General features: G+C 41.1%; 5 protein-coding genes across 7 annotated transcripts; 4 read left to right on the top strand and 1 right to left on the bottom strand.

The window, feature by feature from the left end:
- The first annotated feature begins 2,065 nt into the window (after window positions 1-2,065).
- On the top strand, window positions 2,066-4,735 carry LOC135436402 (polycystin-2-like). Its single transcript, XM_064693991.1, has 8 exons — window positions 2,066-2,226; window positions 2,294-2,672; window positions 2,729-2,944; window positions 3,319-3,547; window positions 3,604-3,834; window positions 3,896-4,138; window positions 4,211-4,470; window positions 4,529-4,735. The coding sequence occupies exons 1-8, from the start codon at window positions 2,112-2,114 to the stop codon at window positions 4,644-4,646; spliced, it is 1,791 nt and encodes a 596-aa protein (XP_064550061.1). The 5' UTR covers window positions 2,066-2,111; the 3' UTR covers window positions 4,647-4,735.
- Window positions 4,736-6,571: 1,836 nt separating this feature from the next.
- VhaPPA1-1 (Vacuolar H[+] ATPase PPA1 subunit 1) lies at window positions 6,572-8,120 on the top strand. Of its 2 annotated transcripts, none has more exons than XM_064694029.1 (3): window positions 6,572-6,708; window positions 6,767-7,451; window positions 7,661-8,120. In XM_064694029.1, the coding sequence occupies exon 2, from the start codon at window positions 6,788-6,790 to the stop codon at window positions 7,424-7,426; it is 639 nt and encodes a 212-aa protein (XP_064550099.1). In that variant the 5' UTR covers window positions 6,572-6,708; window positions 6,767-6,787; the 3' UTR covers window positions 7,427-7,451; window positions 7,661-8,120. The 2 variants fall into 2 exon arrangements, with proteins under 2 accessions (XP_064550099.1, XP_064550098.1); XM_064694028.1 differs by lacking the exon at window positions 7,661-8,120 and adding an exon at window positions 7,512-7,654.
- Window positions 8,121-8,912: 792 nt separating this feature from the next.
- Window positions 8,913-10,067, top strand: RpS5b (Ribosomal protein S5b). 2 transcript variants are annotated; one of them, XM_064694068.1, is made up of 3 exons: window positions 8,913-9,055; window positions 9,122-9,692; window positions 9,754-10,067. In XM_064694068.1, the coding sequence occupies exons 2-3, from the start codon at window positions 9,135-9,137 to the stop codon at window positions 9,919-9,921; spliced, it is 726 nt and encodes a 241-aa protein (XP_064550138.1). In that variant the 5' UTR covers window positions 8,913-9,055; window positions 9,122-9,134; the 3' UTR covers window positions 9,922-10,067. The 2 variants fall into 2 exon arrangements, with proteins under 2 accessions (XP_064550138.1, XP_064550139.1); XM_064694069.1 differs by having other exon boundaries at window positions 8,925-9,055; window positions 9,117-9,692.
- Window positions 10,068-10,099: 32 nt separating this feature from the next.
- On the top strand, window positions 10,100-10,905 carry VhaPPA1-2 (Vacuolar H[+] ATPase PPA1 subunit 2). Its single transcript, XM_064694071.1, has one exon. The coding sequence runs from the start codon at window positions 10,234-10,236 to the stop codon at window positions 10,858-10,860; it is 627 nt and encodes a 208-aa protein (XP_064550141.1). The 5' UTR covers window positions 10,100-10,233; the 3' UTR covers window positions 10,861-10,905.
- Window positions 10,804-11,817, bottom strand: LOC135436466 (RRP15-like protein). Its single transcript, XM_064694067.1, has one exon. The coding sequence runs from the start codon at window positions 11,742-11,744 to the stop codon at window positions 10,902-10,904; it is 843 nt and encodes a 280-aa protein (XP_064550137.1). The 5' UTR covers window positions 11,745-11,817; the 3' UTR covers window positions 10,804-10,901.
- Window positions 11,818-12,182: the final 365 nt, after the last annotated feature.

The following is a 12,182-nucleotide window of genomic DNA, read 5'->3' as shown; positions in this document are numbered from 1 at the left end:
TCTATTTGTACGTTATTGAGCACATTGTGATATTGGCCGTATTATCTTTTGTTTGGCTACCCATTTTGAAATTTATTATGTTTATATCTTTGATCTTTGGATTAATTACAAATATATATTCTCTTTAATTGTGATTTGCATTAATTTATATGAAACAATTTTTTCATTTATATTTTGAATATTTCTATATTAGAAGTACATTTTTGTATAGCTTTACGGACTTCTAATCGGGCAGAAATGGTTCCGCTCAATTTCACAACATTTATTTATATATAAAGTATATGTTTTTAAAGATGAAGTGCATCTGCTGCATCAGCTGGGCGTCGCCGGATGTGGCACGCTGATGCTCCCTCGATGACGCAAGTGGCGGTCTGCCCCTCGCGCTTGTTGTTGTTTCTCCCGCTGCTGAAGTCCTGGGCCTATGGACTCAGGCGGGGCCGGGGCCGGGGTCGGGGCCGGTGCCGGGTATCGCACAGGTCGCAGCTAACATGCAAGTTGATTTGCACGCTCCACTGTGGTCCGGTCCAGGGCAGTCACTGGGGCAAACTTTGGGCATCTTTGGCAGTTGCTTTGGGGATGGAGGTTTTGTTATTGATTTTACACATAAATTTTTAATTCTTTTAGCTGAGTGAGCTGCGGTGTTGGGTGTTTTATGCTCGAGACTTGATTTGAGAAAATCAAGCTCGGCTTGTAACTTCGGGGCTGTTGCCCACGCGGGGGCTGGTTTATTTGTATGTAATAGCCACCTTATGTGTACTATTCTTTTCTTGATTTTCTGCCCTAGACCTCCGCGTCTTCCCATAACTCGCGCTCTACTCACTCAGACTTTCTTGTTTGGGTTTTTTTTAACCAGTTGTTTAGTAGCTATGCCGCTGGTGCTGCCGTTGATTATCCTGTATTTGTAGTCGTGGTTCTTTTTGCAGTTGTAGTCGTTAACAGACGAGGCCCGGATAGTATTGTCATAAATGTTATAAATGTTCCTTTTGTAAATGCTTTAAGCTGATAGGCAAGAGCACGTCAGTGCTGGTTTGCATTCTTCTTAAGAATGAATTCATGTACATATATACTTAAGCTGTTATCTGTTAACAGATACAAAGAGAGAGAGAGCGGGTGTACTCCGCTCTCGGAGCGGATAAAGTGCAAGATCGGCGTTAATCCGTCGGACAACACTGTCTTGGCCTGCTCAAGTGGCATCATGTTACTTATTTGCGCAGCACTGTATGTGTGTATGTGCATGTGTATGTGCATACATATATACGATCATATTTATGCTATGCGCTAGACTATGTACATATATTTATATTTGTTTAGACTTGCAACAAAGTGTATGCATAAAAACTTGAAGTCTATTGTAAGTTAGGTTTAGGGCGGAGCGAGACCGCAATAATTATTATTCGCTCTGGGAGCGAATTCGCCTCGCTTCGCCGCCGTAGCTTAATGTAGGCCTAAGAAGTTTATGAAGTCAGTTGTCGAATTATAAGTAATTATAAGTTGTCGCGTATAAGTAATCAGCACGAAGCGCATAAAAAATCTCGTCTTTGAAAGCCATCAGTTTTTGTTTACATTTATATAAACTCATATTAATGAATTTTCACATGTAAACACACACATTCAGTATGCAATATTGGAATTGGAATTGCGATTGTGTTTTATGTCTATTCTGCTATTTTAACTAAGTTAGTTTCGGTGAAAATTCAGAAATTAGCTTGGCCTTAAAATCTGCTCTTTTCTGTTCTCGGTCGGGTATTCCCCGACCACGCCCAGCTATGAGGGACGAAACATTTACTCTTTACCCCATCTATAGATTATTATAAATTTTTTGGGTTAAAAAGAACAACAATTTTTTAGCGCCAACTGCTTCTGGTTTCGGTAGAAGAAGGTTCAGGGTATCTTCTAGTCGAGCACTCCCGTCTAACGCGCTCTTACCTGTTTTTTTCACTTTAACTTTAATTTGTTGAATTATATATTTTCATCAGCATCTGCTTTAGACATCAAAAATGTATTGTTTTAAAACTTGAATGAAGTGTGCTTTGGGACTATTCTTCAAATACTTTCAAATTGAAATACTTCTCATATTTCGATTTAACTTAATAAAAGATTTGTTATAGAAAATGTCCGAGCGAACGACGAAGAAGGTGTGCTACGACTTCATTAGCGAAAATATAATTCGCAAAGTGATAACTGAATTTTTTATGCTCCTGATTCTACTCGCTTGCACCTATTGCGGTGAGTAGATCCTTCGCCTGCGCTTGTTGTAGACTCTTCTTTTTAAGTCCAAATATTTTCCGATTAGTCGCCGAATCGATGCGTTCCAAATACAGTTATCACAGCCACATACAAACGGAGAGAACTTTCGTCAATACGGTGCCGTACATGAGGAAACAGCATTATTCTGCGCCCAATTTCAAGGATGTATTAACCATAGAGGCTATATGGACATATCTCTTCGAACACTTTATACCCACTGTTTATGCGAAACAGCTAAATGGGGAAGTAAAAGAGAATATATTCGGCGAGGGCTTGATCGTGGGCGTGCCCAGAATCCGACAGATACGCGTGAGACCTCTGAAGGAATGCTACAAAACATTCACACTGGACGATCTGGACAAGAGGCCATGTTATCCGGCATATTCATCCAAAATGGAATTCAAGGGCACCCATGAAGTGGAAGGGTATGCACACGTCATGGTAGTTTGGTTTTCATCTGTCAACATGATCCTTTTGCCAGCCTTATAAGCACTAATTACGAAGCGGATGCCAAAGTAATTCGGACAACGCATTGCATCTATCAAGGTGGCGGCTTTTCACTTAACCTTAATGAAAGTTTCAAAACGAACTGGCTGATGCCCTTTTATCAAAGTCGATGGATTGATCGAGGAACACGACTCTTGGTTATAGAGTTCAACGTCTTTTATGATGCTAACCGAACGTTTCAAACTCTTAAGTAAGTTCCATTTGATCGAAAATATCCCTTTGAACCCAAAGGAAAATGTCTTCTCTGGGAACAGACTCTAGCTCAGCATGTCTGTATAAGAGAGATATAAGAGAGGGAGAGAGAGGCTTTTGAAGTAGGCAGATGCAGTGGGCTCTCATTCCCGTTCTACTTGATTGCAGATCCAGTATACTGTACTGCCTGCATAAGGGAGATATAAGAGAGAGAGAGAGAGAGAGAGAGAGAGAGGCTTTTGAAGTAGGCAGAAAGTAAGCTCTCGTTCCAGTTGTACTTGAGCACAGATCCAGTACACTGCCCAATTCGGATTGGGTTCAGGGCATCTGCTACTATTATTTTATTTTATTTTTATTTTTTTCATTTTCTAGATTAATATTCGAAGTGATGCCAACGGGCCTAGTGTTCCCATCTGCCGTTATTAAATGCATACCCCTGGAATGTTTTCTGTTTATGGATACGCTTAGAATTATTGCCGGCGTTATTTTCTATTTAATTATTATTTACTATACGTATCAGGAAGTTTACGAAATTTGTTGGCTAAGTACAAAAGCTTATATTAAGTGCATGAGCAATTATCCGGACCTCATTTTTTTGCTCGTACGTATTGATTGATTCCTTTATTATCCTTCTTGAGTCCATTTGTGAATATTTAGGCATCATACTACGTGCTTGCGTATAATATTTGGCACCTATTCGAAATTAGGAGGATCAAAAGCGCCTATGAAAGAGATAGCAGCAGCTACATCAATATGGATACGTTGATAGTTGGCTGGGAGACATATATCAATGCCATGGCAATCCTGGCATTCACGGCGTGGACCAAGCTGATCAGATTCCTATCATTTCACCGGACACAGAGACGGCTTGTGGCCACCGTGAGAATGGTAGGAGGCGAATTATCTTGTTTGTGCTTGTTTCCTATCTGTCTCATGTCCTTTTGTACAGTCGATGAAAAACATTCTCGGCTTCCTTTTTATCTATGTGATCTTAGTCTTCGCCTTTGCCCAGCTGGGCACAATTTTGTTCGGCGACGAATTGGAGCAATTTAGCTCCAATTACGCGTCAATCGTGACCATGATACGCGTCATTATGTCCGACGTTGACTTTGGGCAATTGAATGAAATTCAGCCCGTGCTTGCTCCGATCTTTTCTCTGGGCATTATCCTCAGCTTCTATATAATATCCGTGGTAAGTAATTGTTTTATTATAATAATAAATATAAAAACAAAAAATAACAAAAGTTACGTGCAATTATTCTAGAATCTCTTTGTGGCCATTTATCTGGCCGCCTATTCAGATGTGAAGGCCAAAATGATTGTGAATGATCACGAGGTCCTGCAAATGCTTGGCCAGGGCTTCAAACAATATTTTTGCTTTTGGCGCCACCGCGAAAAAGAGAGAAGAACAATTGCAATGCCTATATTTACAGAGAAGGAAATCTGGACAGATTCACGTCCAAGGAATCAACATCCTCCGCCCAAAATTGAAGCAATGGTGTCTCTACGCGAGGATCTAGCCCGGTAAGTGGTTGATGCAAAAATAATTGAATTGAGCCAAAGAAAAACGTATTTGAAACAGCCTAACCGAACAGTCCTTACAAGTCGAGGCAGTGCTAGAGAGGCTCGTGGAGACAATCGAGGCGATTGCGAAAGTCCAAAAAATAGTCTCTGCAAAACACAGCTACAAAAGTAAATAAAGGAAAATGAATTTCAAATAAGTCATGCAATTCGTATTTATGTGAAATCTGAATCATTTTTAATAATAAATTTAACAACAAAACAACATTATTGAACAATTACGAGCCGTGCTCCCCATCAAGAACATGAACTTCAACATCCTGTTCACAAAGTGTAACAGTGTGTATTGGTTTAACTGTTGTTGTAGGATAAATACATGTATGTACAGTCATACAAAACTGTTGTAGTAGGATAAATACATGTATACACACATACACAGACACATAGTCAAGTCCATTTGGGCAACAACTTCCCTTTTATCGCAAGTTCGCTCAATTCTACTATTCCTCTTGTACTCTAATGCTTGCAAGAGTAGCTCGACAAGTCCAGTAACTTCTTGTCTCGCTCACACATGCCGTTCCCATTTATCTCAAGTTCGCTCAATTTGCTATATTCACTCTCGCACTTTAATGCTTGCAAGAAGAGCTTGACAAGTCCAGTAACTTCTTGTCTCGCTCACACATGCATTAATTTCCAGTCTCTTCTCCTTTAGTCAGTAAGCATAAAACGAACGCGAAGTCAGTCGCGATCGAACATTCGACTAAAATGGACGTGTCGATTTTGTGTTTTACTTCGCAAGCGACATTTGTCTTCTACGCTCTTTGTCCATATAAACGTAGTTTTTTTCTGCACAAATCTACCTGTCCTCCCATAGTTTTAGTTCTAAAGTCCCTCTACAGCTCGGCCACGCCACGTTCAACCTTTCTTTTTAATTTAAATTTTAAACATTTAGACTGTAATTGAAATCGCCACGTTGCCGCACTTCCCCATTTTGGGGTTAGTGCCATTTGCTTAGATGTATGCGGATAAACAAGAAGCGTGTCGGCCCCAGAGATAAAGCGCACACCGAAAATAAGTCAAGAGGAAAAAACGCAGGTTAATGGATTTTTCTTGTGATATTTGACTTGAGACACACGGCGATGACCACCCAACCCACCCCCAGCAGCACATTTCCACTGCCTTCCCCACTCCCCCTCCCCCTCACTCTATATCTATACTTATATTTGGACCTTAGACGACTCTCATTTTATTTCACTCTTTATGCTGTGGTGGATTTTTCAAGTGAGAAAGTTTACATTTCTTATCAAGATGTATGTGTGTATGTATGTATGTATGTATGTAGGTATATAGTAGGCGGCAGCCGCCTATTTGGAGGGACAACAAACAACGCATTACGTTTAATTGAATGTTCTGGTTGTCGACACACGACAACAACAACAACAACAACAATATTTGAGAGCATTTTGGGTCTGAGACTCCTTGGCCAAGGCATTGGGCCGGGCTTTTGTGTTTGCCGGGCACGCGCCTCAGCAGAACAAAAATTATAATGTAGTGTAAATATTTAATGATGATGCGACTTTAGATTATGTTGCCATCACGTGGTCGCTGTTAAACGTGCTCTCCCGCTGAGCGGGCAACCTGGTCAATTCAATGAGCTGTAAATGTCGCGGGCTGTTGTGCCTTTTTGGATTTGCTGGCCGGAAATCTTTCATGCGTACAATGCAAAATAAAAGCATTGACATAATAACTTGTTCGTTTTTGTGGACGCCCGCCCGCCCACCTGGCAGGCGAATCATTGAGCCGCAGACAAAGATAATAAAAACGAAATAAAAAAATAAATGTAATTTGCGCTCAACTTTATAGAGCATAAGCATGAAAGTGCAGTGCATATTTAAGTGAAAGTTTCTTATAAATATATAATTCTCGCACAAACATTTTTATTCTCTTCTTTTTTTTTGGATTTGAAATCAACGCGCGCAGCACACTGGCGCCATCTGTGATCAACTTTGGCAATTACCCCAACTCGCAGAGTTGTGTAGCAATCAGCTTCGCATTGAGTACTTCAACGATTATATATATTCGCTTTCTGACGTTTGACCTTATATCGAATATGTATCGATTAGCGTGATTTACTCGATACCATATGATAGAGAAAATGTACGTCATGTGATTGTGGATTCTTTTTTTCGCACGAAGTAGTCACCTGTCGGCCGAGAAAAATACAATTACGCCTGCAATTAGGTAAATACCACTTGAATTTATTGCAAAATCTCAATTTATGCAGTGTTTTTAACAATAGACAGATAAAAAAACGTGCAAGATGGCGCCACAAATACGCACAGTCGTAACGCAAACATTTCTATGGCTCTTCCTCGCCGTGTCCACCATACTTATCCTCTACTTTGTTATGACTGGCAAGGGCGAACGCGTAAGCGTTGGCTGGTTCTTGGCCTCCTCAAGCCCGTACATGTGGGCCTGTCTGGGCATCGGACTATCCGTCTCCCTGTCCGTTGTCGGCGCTGCCCTTGGCATACACACCACGGGCACCAGCATTGTGGGCGGTGGCGTCAAGGCGCCACGCATTAAGACCAAGAATTTGATTTCGGTCATTTTCTGCGAGGCTGTCGCCATCTACGGCCTAATCACTGCCATTGTCCTCTCCGGTCAGCTGGAGCAGTTCAAAATGGAATCGGCGCTCGCCAGCGAGAGCGTGATGAACCAGAATTGGTTCTCGGGCTATCTGATTTTCGGTGCTGGCCTTGCCGTCGGCCTGGTCAACTTGTTCTGCGGTATTGCGGTCGGCATTGTTGGCTCCGGAGCAGCGCTCTCGGATGCAGCTAACGCTGCATTGTTTGTCAAGATTCTGATTGTGGAGATTTTCGGCTCGGCCATTGGTCTCTTCGGTCTGATTGTGGGCATTTATATGACATCCAAAGCCAAAATGGGTGATAAGGATTAAGTGGACGCAGCAGATCGTTCGCAATGTAAGTATTAACTAATTTAATCAATATTCACTCAAAACCGCTCAACAAAAACTTTTGCAGTTATTGTGTCACGCGCCTCATCAACCCACAACAAGAACAACAACAACAACATTTATCAGTCACCAAGCCATTCCGACAACTAACTAAAACACAACAACAACGGTGTTCCTTTTTTTTTTTTTTTGGAAATTACAACTCGTCATACGCAGTTACAGTTTCAGGAGATAATCCTCCCCGCTTCGATCACGACAACATGGGACTTTAGTTACTTAAGTTGAAAAGTTAAATATGCAATTTTTACGCTGCGCGCGTTTCGTTTAATTTCAGCATCAAACGTTGAATGTGCGCCGTGTAAAAATTACGTCGATTTGTTTTTAATGTAGTTATCAATATTATTTGCATGTGTGCGAAAGACAAATGTGTGTGTTTATGATATAAGTATATAGTGTATAGATGTTAATATTATTTGTTCAATTTTGGCACTTGTATTTCTTAAAAAAAAATGTATTATATTAACTACAACTACAAATAATAAATATAAAAAACTGTGTATTTTATGCTATTGTTAAACCAGAAGTAATTGAAGTACACACACAATATTATTATTATTATAGAAAGTATTCCATATAAAAACTATTAAATACATGTTTTGTTAAATAATCCCCTAAACCGACTGATCCAACTTTAATCGCCGCACAAGTTCTTTCCATAATATAAACTCAAAACGGCCCAAATATTGCTTTTGTAAGTGTAAGTATGTAAGTATGTAAGTGTAAGTAAGTGAACGCCAAGTCCATGCTTTTAACCGGGCCCGGAATTCCAGTCGAACCTTACACCAAACCATTTAATCCGGAAAAACAGCCAAGTTGAAACCCTAACCAGAACGATTCGGTCAAAATCATAGCATATATGAAATTCAATTTAAATACAACAAAATCTGGAATAAGGGATGTGAAAAGCCGGGTCCACGAACGTAGCCTAACAGCAGGGAGCGCTGATATGAACCGCGAATCGAACTATCCAGTCTTATTTTCGGTTTTCAGTCCTGATGCAAACTGATTTAACTTGTTTTGTAAGCCATTTGCCATAGGACTTTAACTTCCCCCAAAAAAACAACCCCCGTCGCATTGTCGATGTATATGTACATCAAATGCAAAAAAAATGCAACATCTTTGAATAACCTAATCGCAATAGGGTTAAATCACCCCATCAGTAAATACTGTTAAATTATAAAAATAATTTCTAATAATAATTCATGAACAATTGCTTGCATGCAATCGAAAAAATCAAGCAAAATGCATAAATGAATAAAGTCAGGACGTACATCGTGAAGTCATTTATAGAATTTTTCATTTATGCATTTTGCTTGATATTTCCGATTTGAGTTTCGCCGTTAAAGAAAATTAAATTTGAAAAAAAAAAAACGGCTACAGGAATACCTATAGTATATATAATTCAGCAACTATTAACAAAGCTGCCAGATTTGCGAGCTTGGTAATATTTCATCTGTTAAACACAGCCACACTGGCAGTTTAATCAATCTCTTTTGTATTTTCCTTTCAACGGAAGCGGTCGCACTTTTCCAATTTACTCCTGGAAACGAAGTAAGTTTTTTTTTTATAAACTGTTGTCAAATTGTGAAGAATATAATGTGTCCATTTTAAGCGCAGCAAGTATATCAAAATGTCCGACTACGGCGAATGTCCATACGAACCGGGTTACGATAATTCAGAGGCGCAACAGCTGCAGGACCAAAACCAGCATCAAGTAGAAGATGCCGTTTGGGAGGAAAACGATCCGAATGAATTTAACGAACCGGTGCCGGCCAACGAGTGGCCCGAGATAAAGATATTTGGCCGCTGGAGCTGCGATGACATTACAATCAGTGACATTTCATTGCAAGACTATATTGCTGTCAAGGAGAAATTTGCACGTTATCTGCCGCACTCGGCTGGACGTTATGCAGCCAAACGTTTCCGCAAGGCCCAGTGCCCCATTGTGGAGCGCTTGACCTGTGGCCTAATGATGAAGGGTCGCAGCAATGGCAAGAAACTGCTTGCCTGTCGCATTGTGAAGCATGCATTTGAAATAATCCATTTGCTGACCTCTGAGAATCCCTTGCAGGTTACCGTAAATGCCATTGTGAACGCCGGTCCGCGCGAGGACTCTACACGCATCGGGCGCGCTGGAACTGTGCGTCGCCAGGCGGTTGACGTTTCGCCATTGCGTCGTGTCAACCAGGCAAGTTTAGCTTAAGCATATTACAACATAAGTTGCTAACTAATTTCTCTTAATGGCGCAGGCTATTTGGCTGATTTGCACTGGAGCTCGTGAGGCCGCTTTTCGCAACATTAAAACTATAGCCGAGTGTCTGGCCGATGAGATGATTAACGCCGCTAAGGGCTCATCCAATTCTTATGCTATAAAGAAGAAGGATGAACTTGAACGCGTGGCCAAGTCGAATCGTTAAATTTTAATTTAATATTATTTAAAACATAAAAAAAAAACTAATTTTAAAATAAACAAAAAACATTGTCTGTATACTCGAATGGGCCGTTAAGTTTAACGCAACGGCGCTTAGCGAGTTGGCAGCACCGCAATGAATTTGTGACGTCACACGGTCGGCTAAATTTAACGAATTATTTGAAATACAATTCTGACAGTTGAGAAATAAGCAGGAAGAAACATACATTAATTCGTTGACAGACGCCTTTATTTTTTTGGGCTATTAAGTTACTTTCAATTCGTAATCGGCATTCGTATAAAACGTTAAATAGCAAAAATGCGCATACGCACAATTTTTCTTATATTCTTCGTCACATCTATATTCGTCGGGTTTGCCGCCATTTTAGCAAACCTAATGGCCGGCCTGGGCGATCGTGCTGGTCTAAGCTGGTTCCTTCATACAACCAATCCGCACATGTGGGCTGGCCTCGGCATTGGACTCTGCGTTTCACTATCTGTTGTCGGTGCTGCCATGGGCATATATACGACCGGCACCAGTGTGGTTGGAGGAGGCGTCCGCTCGCCACGCATCCGAACCAAGAATCTTATCTCTGTAATATTCTGCGAAGCAGTGGCCATTTACGGATTGATCAGCGCCATTGTGTTTTCGGGAAGTCTGCAGTCCTATGTTACGCACCGTGTGATCAACAATCATAAAGTAATGACCAAAAATATGTTTACTGGATTTGCAACATTTGGCGCCGGTCTTGCGGTTGGTTTGGTCAATCTCTCCTGTGGCATTTGCGTGGGCATTGTGGGCTCAGGAGCAGCACTATCGGATGCCGCCAATTCGGCATTGTTTGTCAAGATTCTGATTGTTGAAATCTTTGGATCCGCAATTGGACTATTTGGTTTAATTGTTGGCATTTACATGACCTCCAATGCAGAAATGATCAATTTGTAATTATTTTATTAAAAACTAGAAATAGCACAGATACTTATATACTAATCATCATCTTCGCTTTCCGCGGCGCTGTTTTCGTCAGCGTCACTTTCTGCCTTCTCATCATCATCTTCTTCTTCTTCTTCATCCCAGTGCTTGATTTTCTTGTTGGTCATAAAGTCATCGCGCAGCACATTCCATTCGGACTTCTTTTTGTTGCCCGAATCTTTTGTCATTTTACCATTTGTTGAGTCCTCATCATCCGACTCGGACTCCGACTCCGACTCCAGCTCCTCTTTCTTTACTCTGTTGTCTATAGCAGCGGACCTTGCACGCTTACCGCTCATCAATACGTCCAGGAATTTACCCTTATCAATGTTGTTGAGCACCGCATCCTTGCGACTGTCCAACGGGCCGGCATCCTCCAGCTGCTGTTGAAGTTCCTTCTGTTGGATGCGCACCGCATTATAGAACTGCACCGTACCGCTTGTGGCCACCTTGCGCAAGTTGCGCTCTCGCTCCAGGTCCTGAGCATTTGGTTTGACCCGCAGCTGCAGCGGCACATTCTTGCGCTGTTGACTCGTCAGGTGAGCATCGAGTTCGGACGGCTTCTCTTTCTTGACGTCCTTTCTCTTTTTGGGCTCTACTTCAGTTCCATCGATTTCAAAGTCATACGTTTTCTTAGCTTTGTTGGCCTGAGCATTGTTGGGCTTCAATTTTTTGGCCCGAGAAAGCACCGTCCTCTTTTGGTTCTCAGGCGGATTTTGTTTCAGCAATTTGGCAATAGTTCTTGCCCAGGCGGGATTACCTTCGCTGTTGCACGCACTTACTTCGCATTCATCTCCACTATCCGAGGACGAATCTGCGGCTAGAGGCGCCTTCTGATCAGACGACAGTGTCATCATTTTAATTTAAAATTAAATGTTTATACAACAATGCAAATGCTTTCGGCTTCAACACGTGCAATCGAAAATAACAATTTCAATCAGCTGTTTTGCAAGAAACAGTGTTGAAGAGTATGCGTGCGTCAAGTTAGAACTCGGTTTCGGAACCGGAATCATACATCATACATCATAAATTTAATCATATATCCAAACCCATAATTATTCGTAACAAATAAAGTTCTTTTTATTTATGAATTTCAGATTTGTATGTACAAAAAAGGATTACAAATTTAGGTTTTTACCATTCATTAAAAGGCAATTCTTTCTTTCTCAAATAATTAAGTGACAAGCGGCTCCTTATAGTTCATTCAAAAGGTCTATCGAGCTGGTAGTTCGCTCGAAAACCGATCCTCTGATTGCATTCAGTGTTGAACAATTTTAAAAAGCATTGGGCGGGAA

This window comes from Drosophila montana, unplaced genomic scaffold, assembly GCF_035044405.1.
Source record: "Drosophila montana isolate Dmon_TW-CO22-7 unplaced genomic scaffold, ASM3504440v1 contig_3733_1, whole genome shotgun sequence".
NCBI classification, from domain to species: Eukaryota; Metazoa; Arthropoda; class Insecta; order Diptera; family Drosophilidae; genus Drosophila; species Drosophila montana.
This window is presented reverse-complemented; position numbering and strand designations above follow the sequence as displayed.

Coding starts and splice junctions, on each gene's coding strand:
- LOC135436402 (XM_064693991.1), top strand. CDS start 2,112: ATGTCCGAGCGAACGACGAAGAAGGTGTGCTACGACTTCATTAGCGAA. Junction 2,673..2,728: donor GGCACCCATGAAGTGGAAGG/GTATGCACACGT, acceptor TCCTTTTGCCAG/CCTTATAAGCACTAATTACG. Junction 4,471..4,528: donor CTACGCGAGGATCTAGCCCG/GTAAGTGGTTGA, acceptor TATTTGAAACAG/CCTAACCGAACAGTCCTTAC.
- VhaPPA1-2 (XM_064694071.1), top strand. CDS start 10,234: ATGCGCATACGCACAATTTTTCTTATATTCTTCGTCACATCTATATTC.
- VhaPPA1-1 (XM_064694029.1), top strand. CDS start 6,788: ATGGCGCCACAAATACGCACAGTCGTAACGCAAACATTTCTATGGCTC.
- RpS5b (XM_064694068.1), top strand. CDS start 9,135: ATGTCCGACTACGGCGAATGTCCATACGAACCGGGTTACGATAATTCA. Junction 9,693..9,753: donor CATTGCGTCGTGTCAACCAG/GCAAGTTTAGCT, acceptor TTAATGGCGCAG/GCTATTTGGCTGATTTGCAC.
- LOC135436466 (XM_064694067.1), bottom strand. CDS start 11,744: ATGATGACACTGTCGTCTGATCAGAAGGCGCCTCTAGCCGCAGATTCG.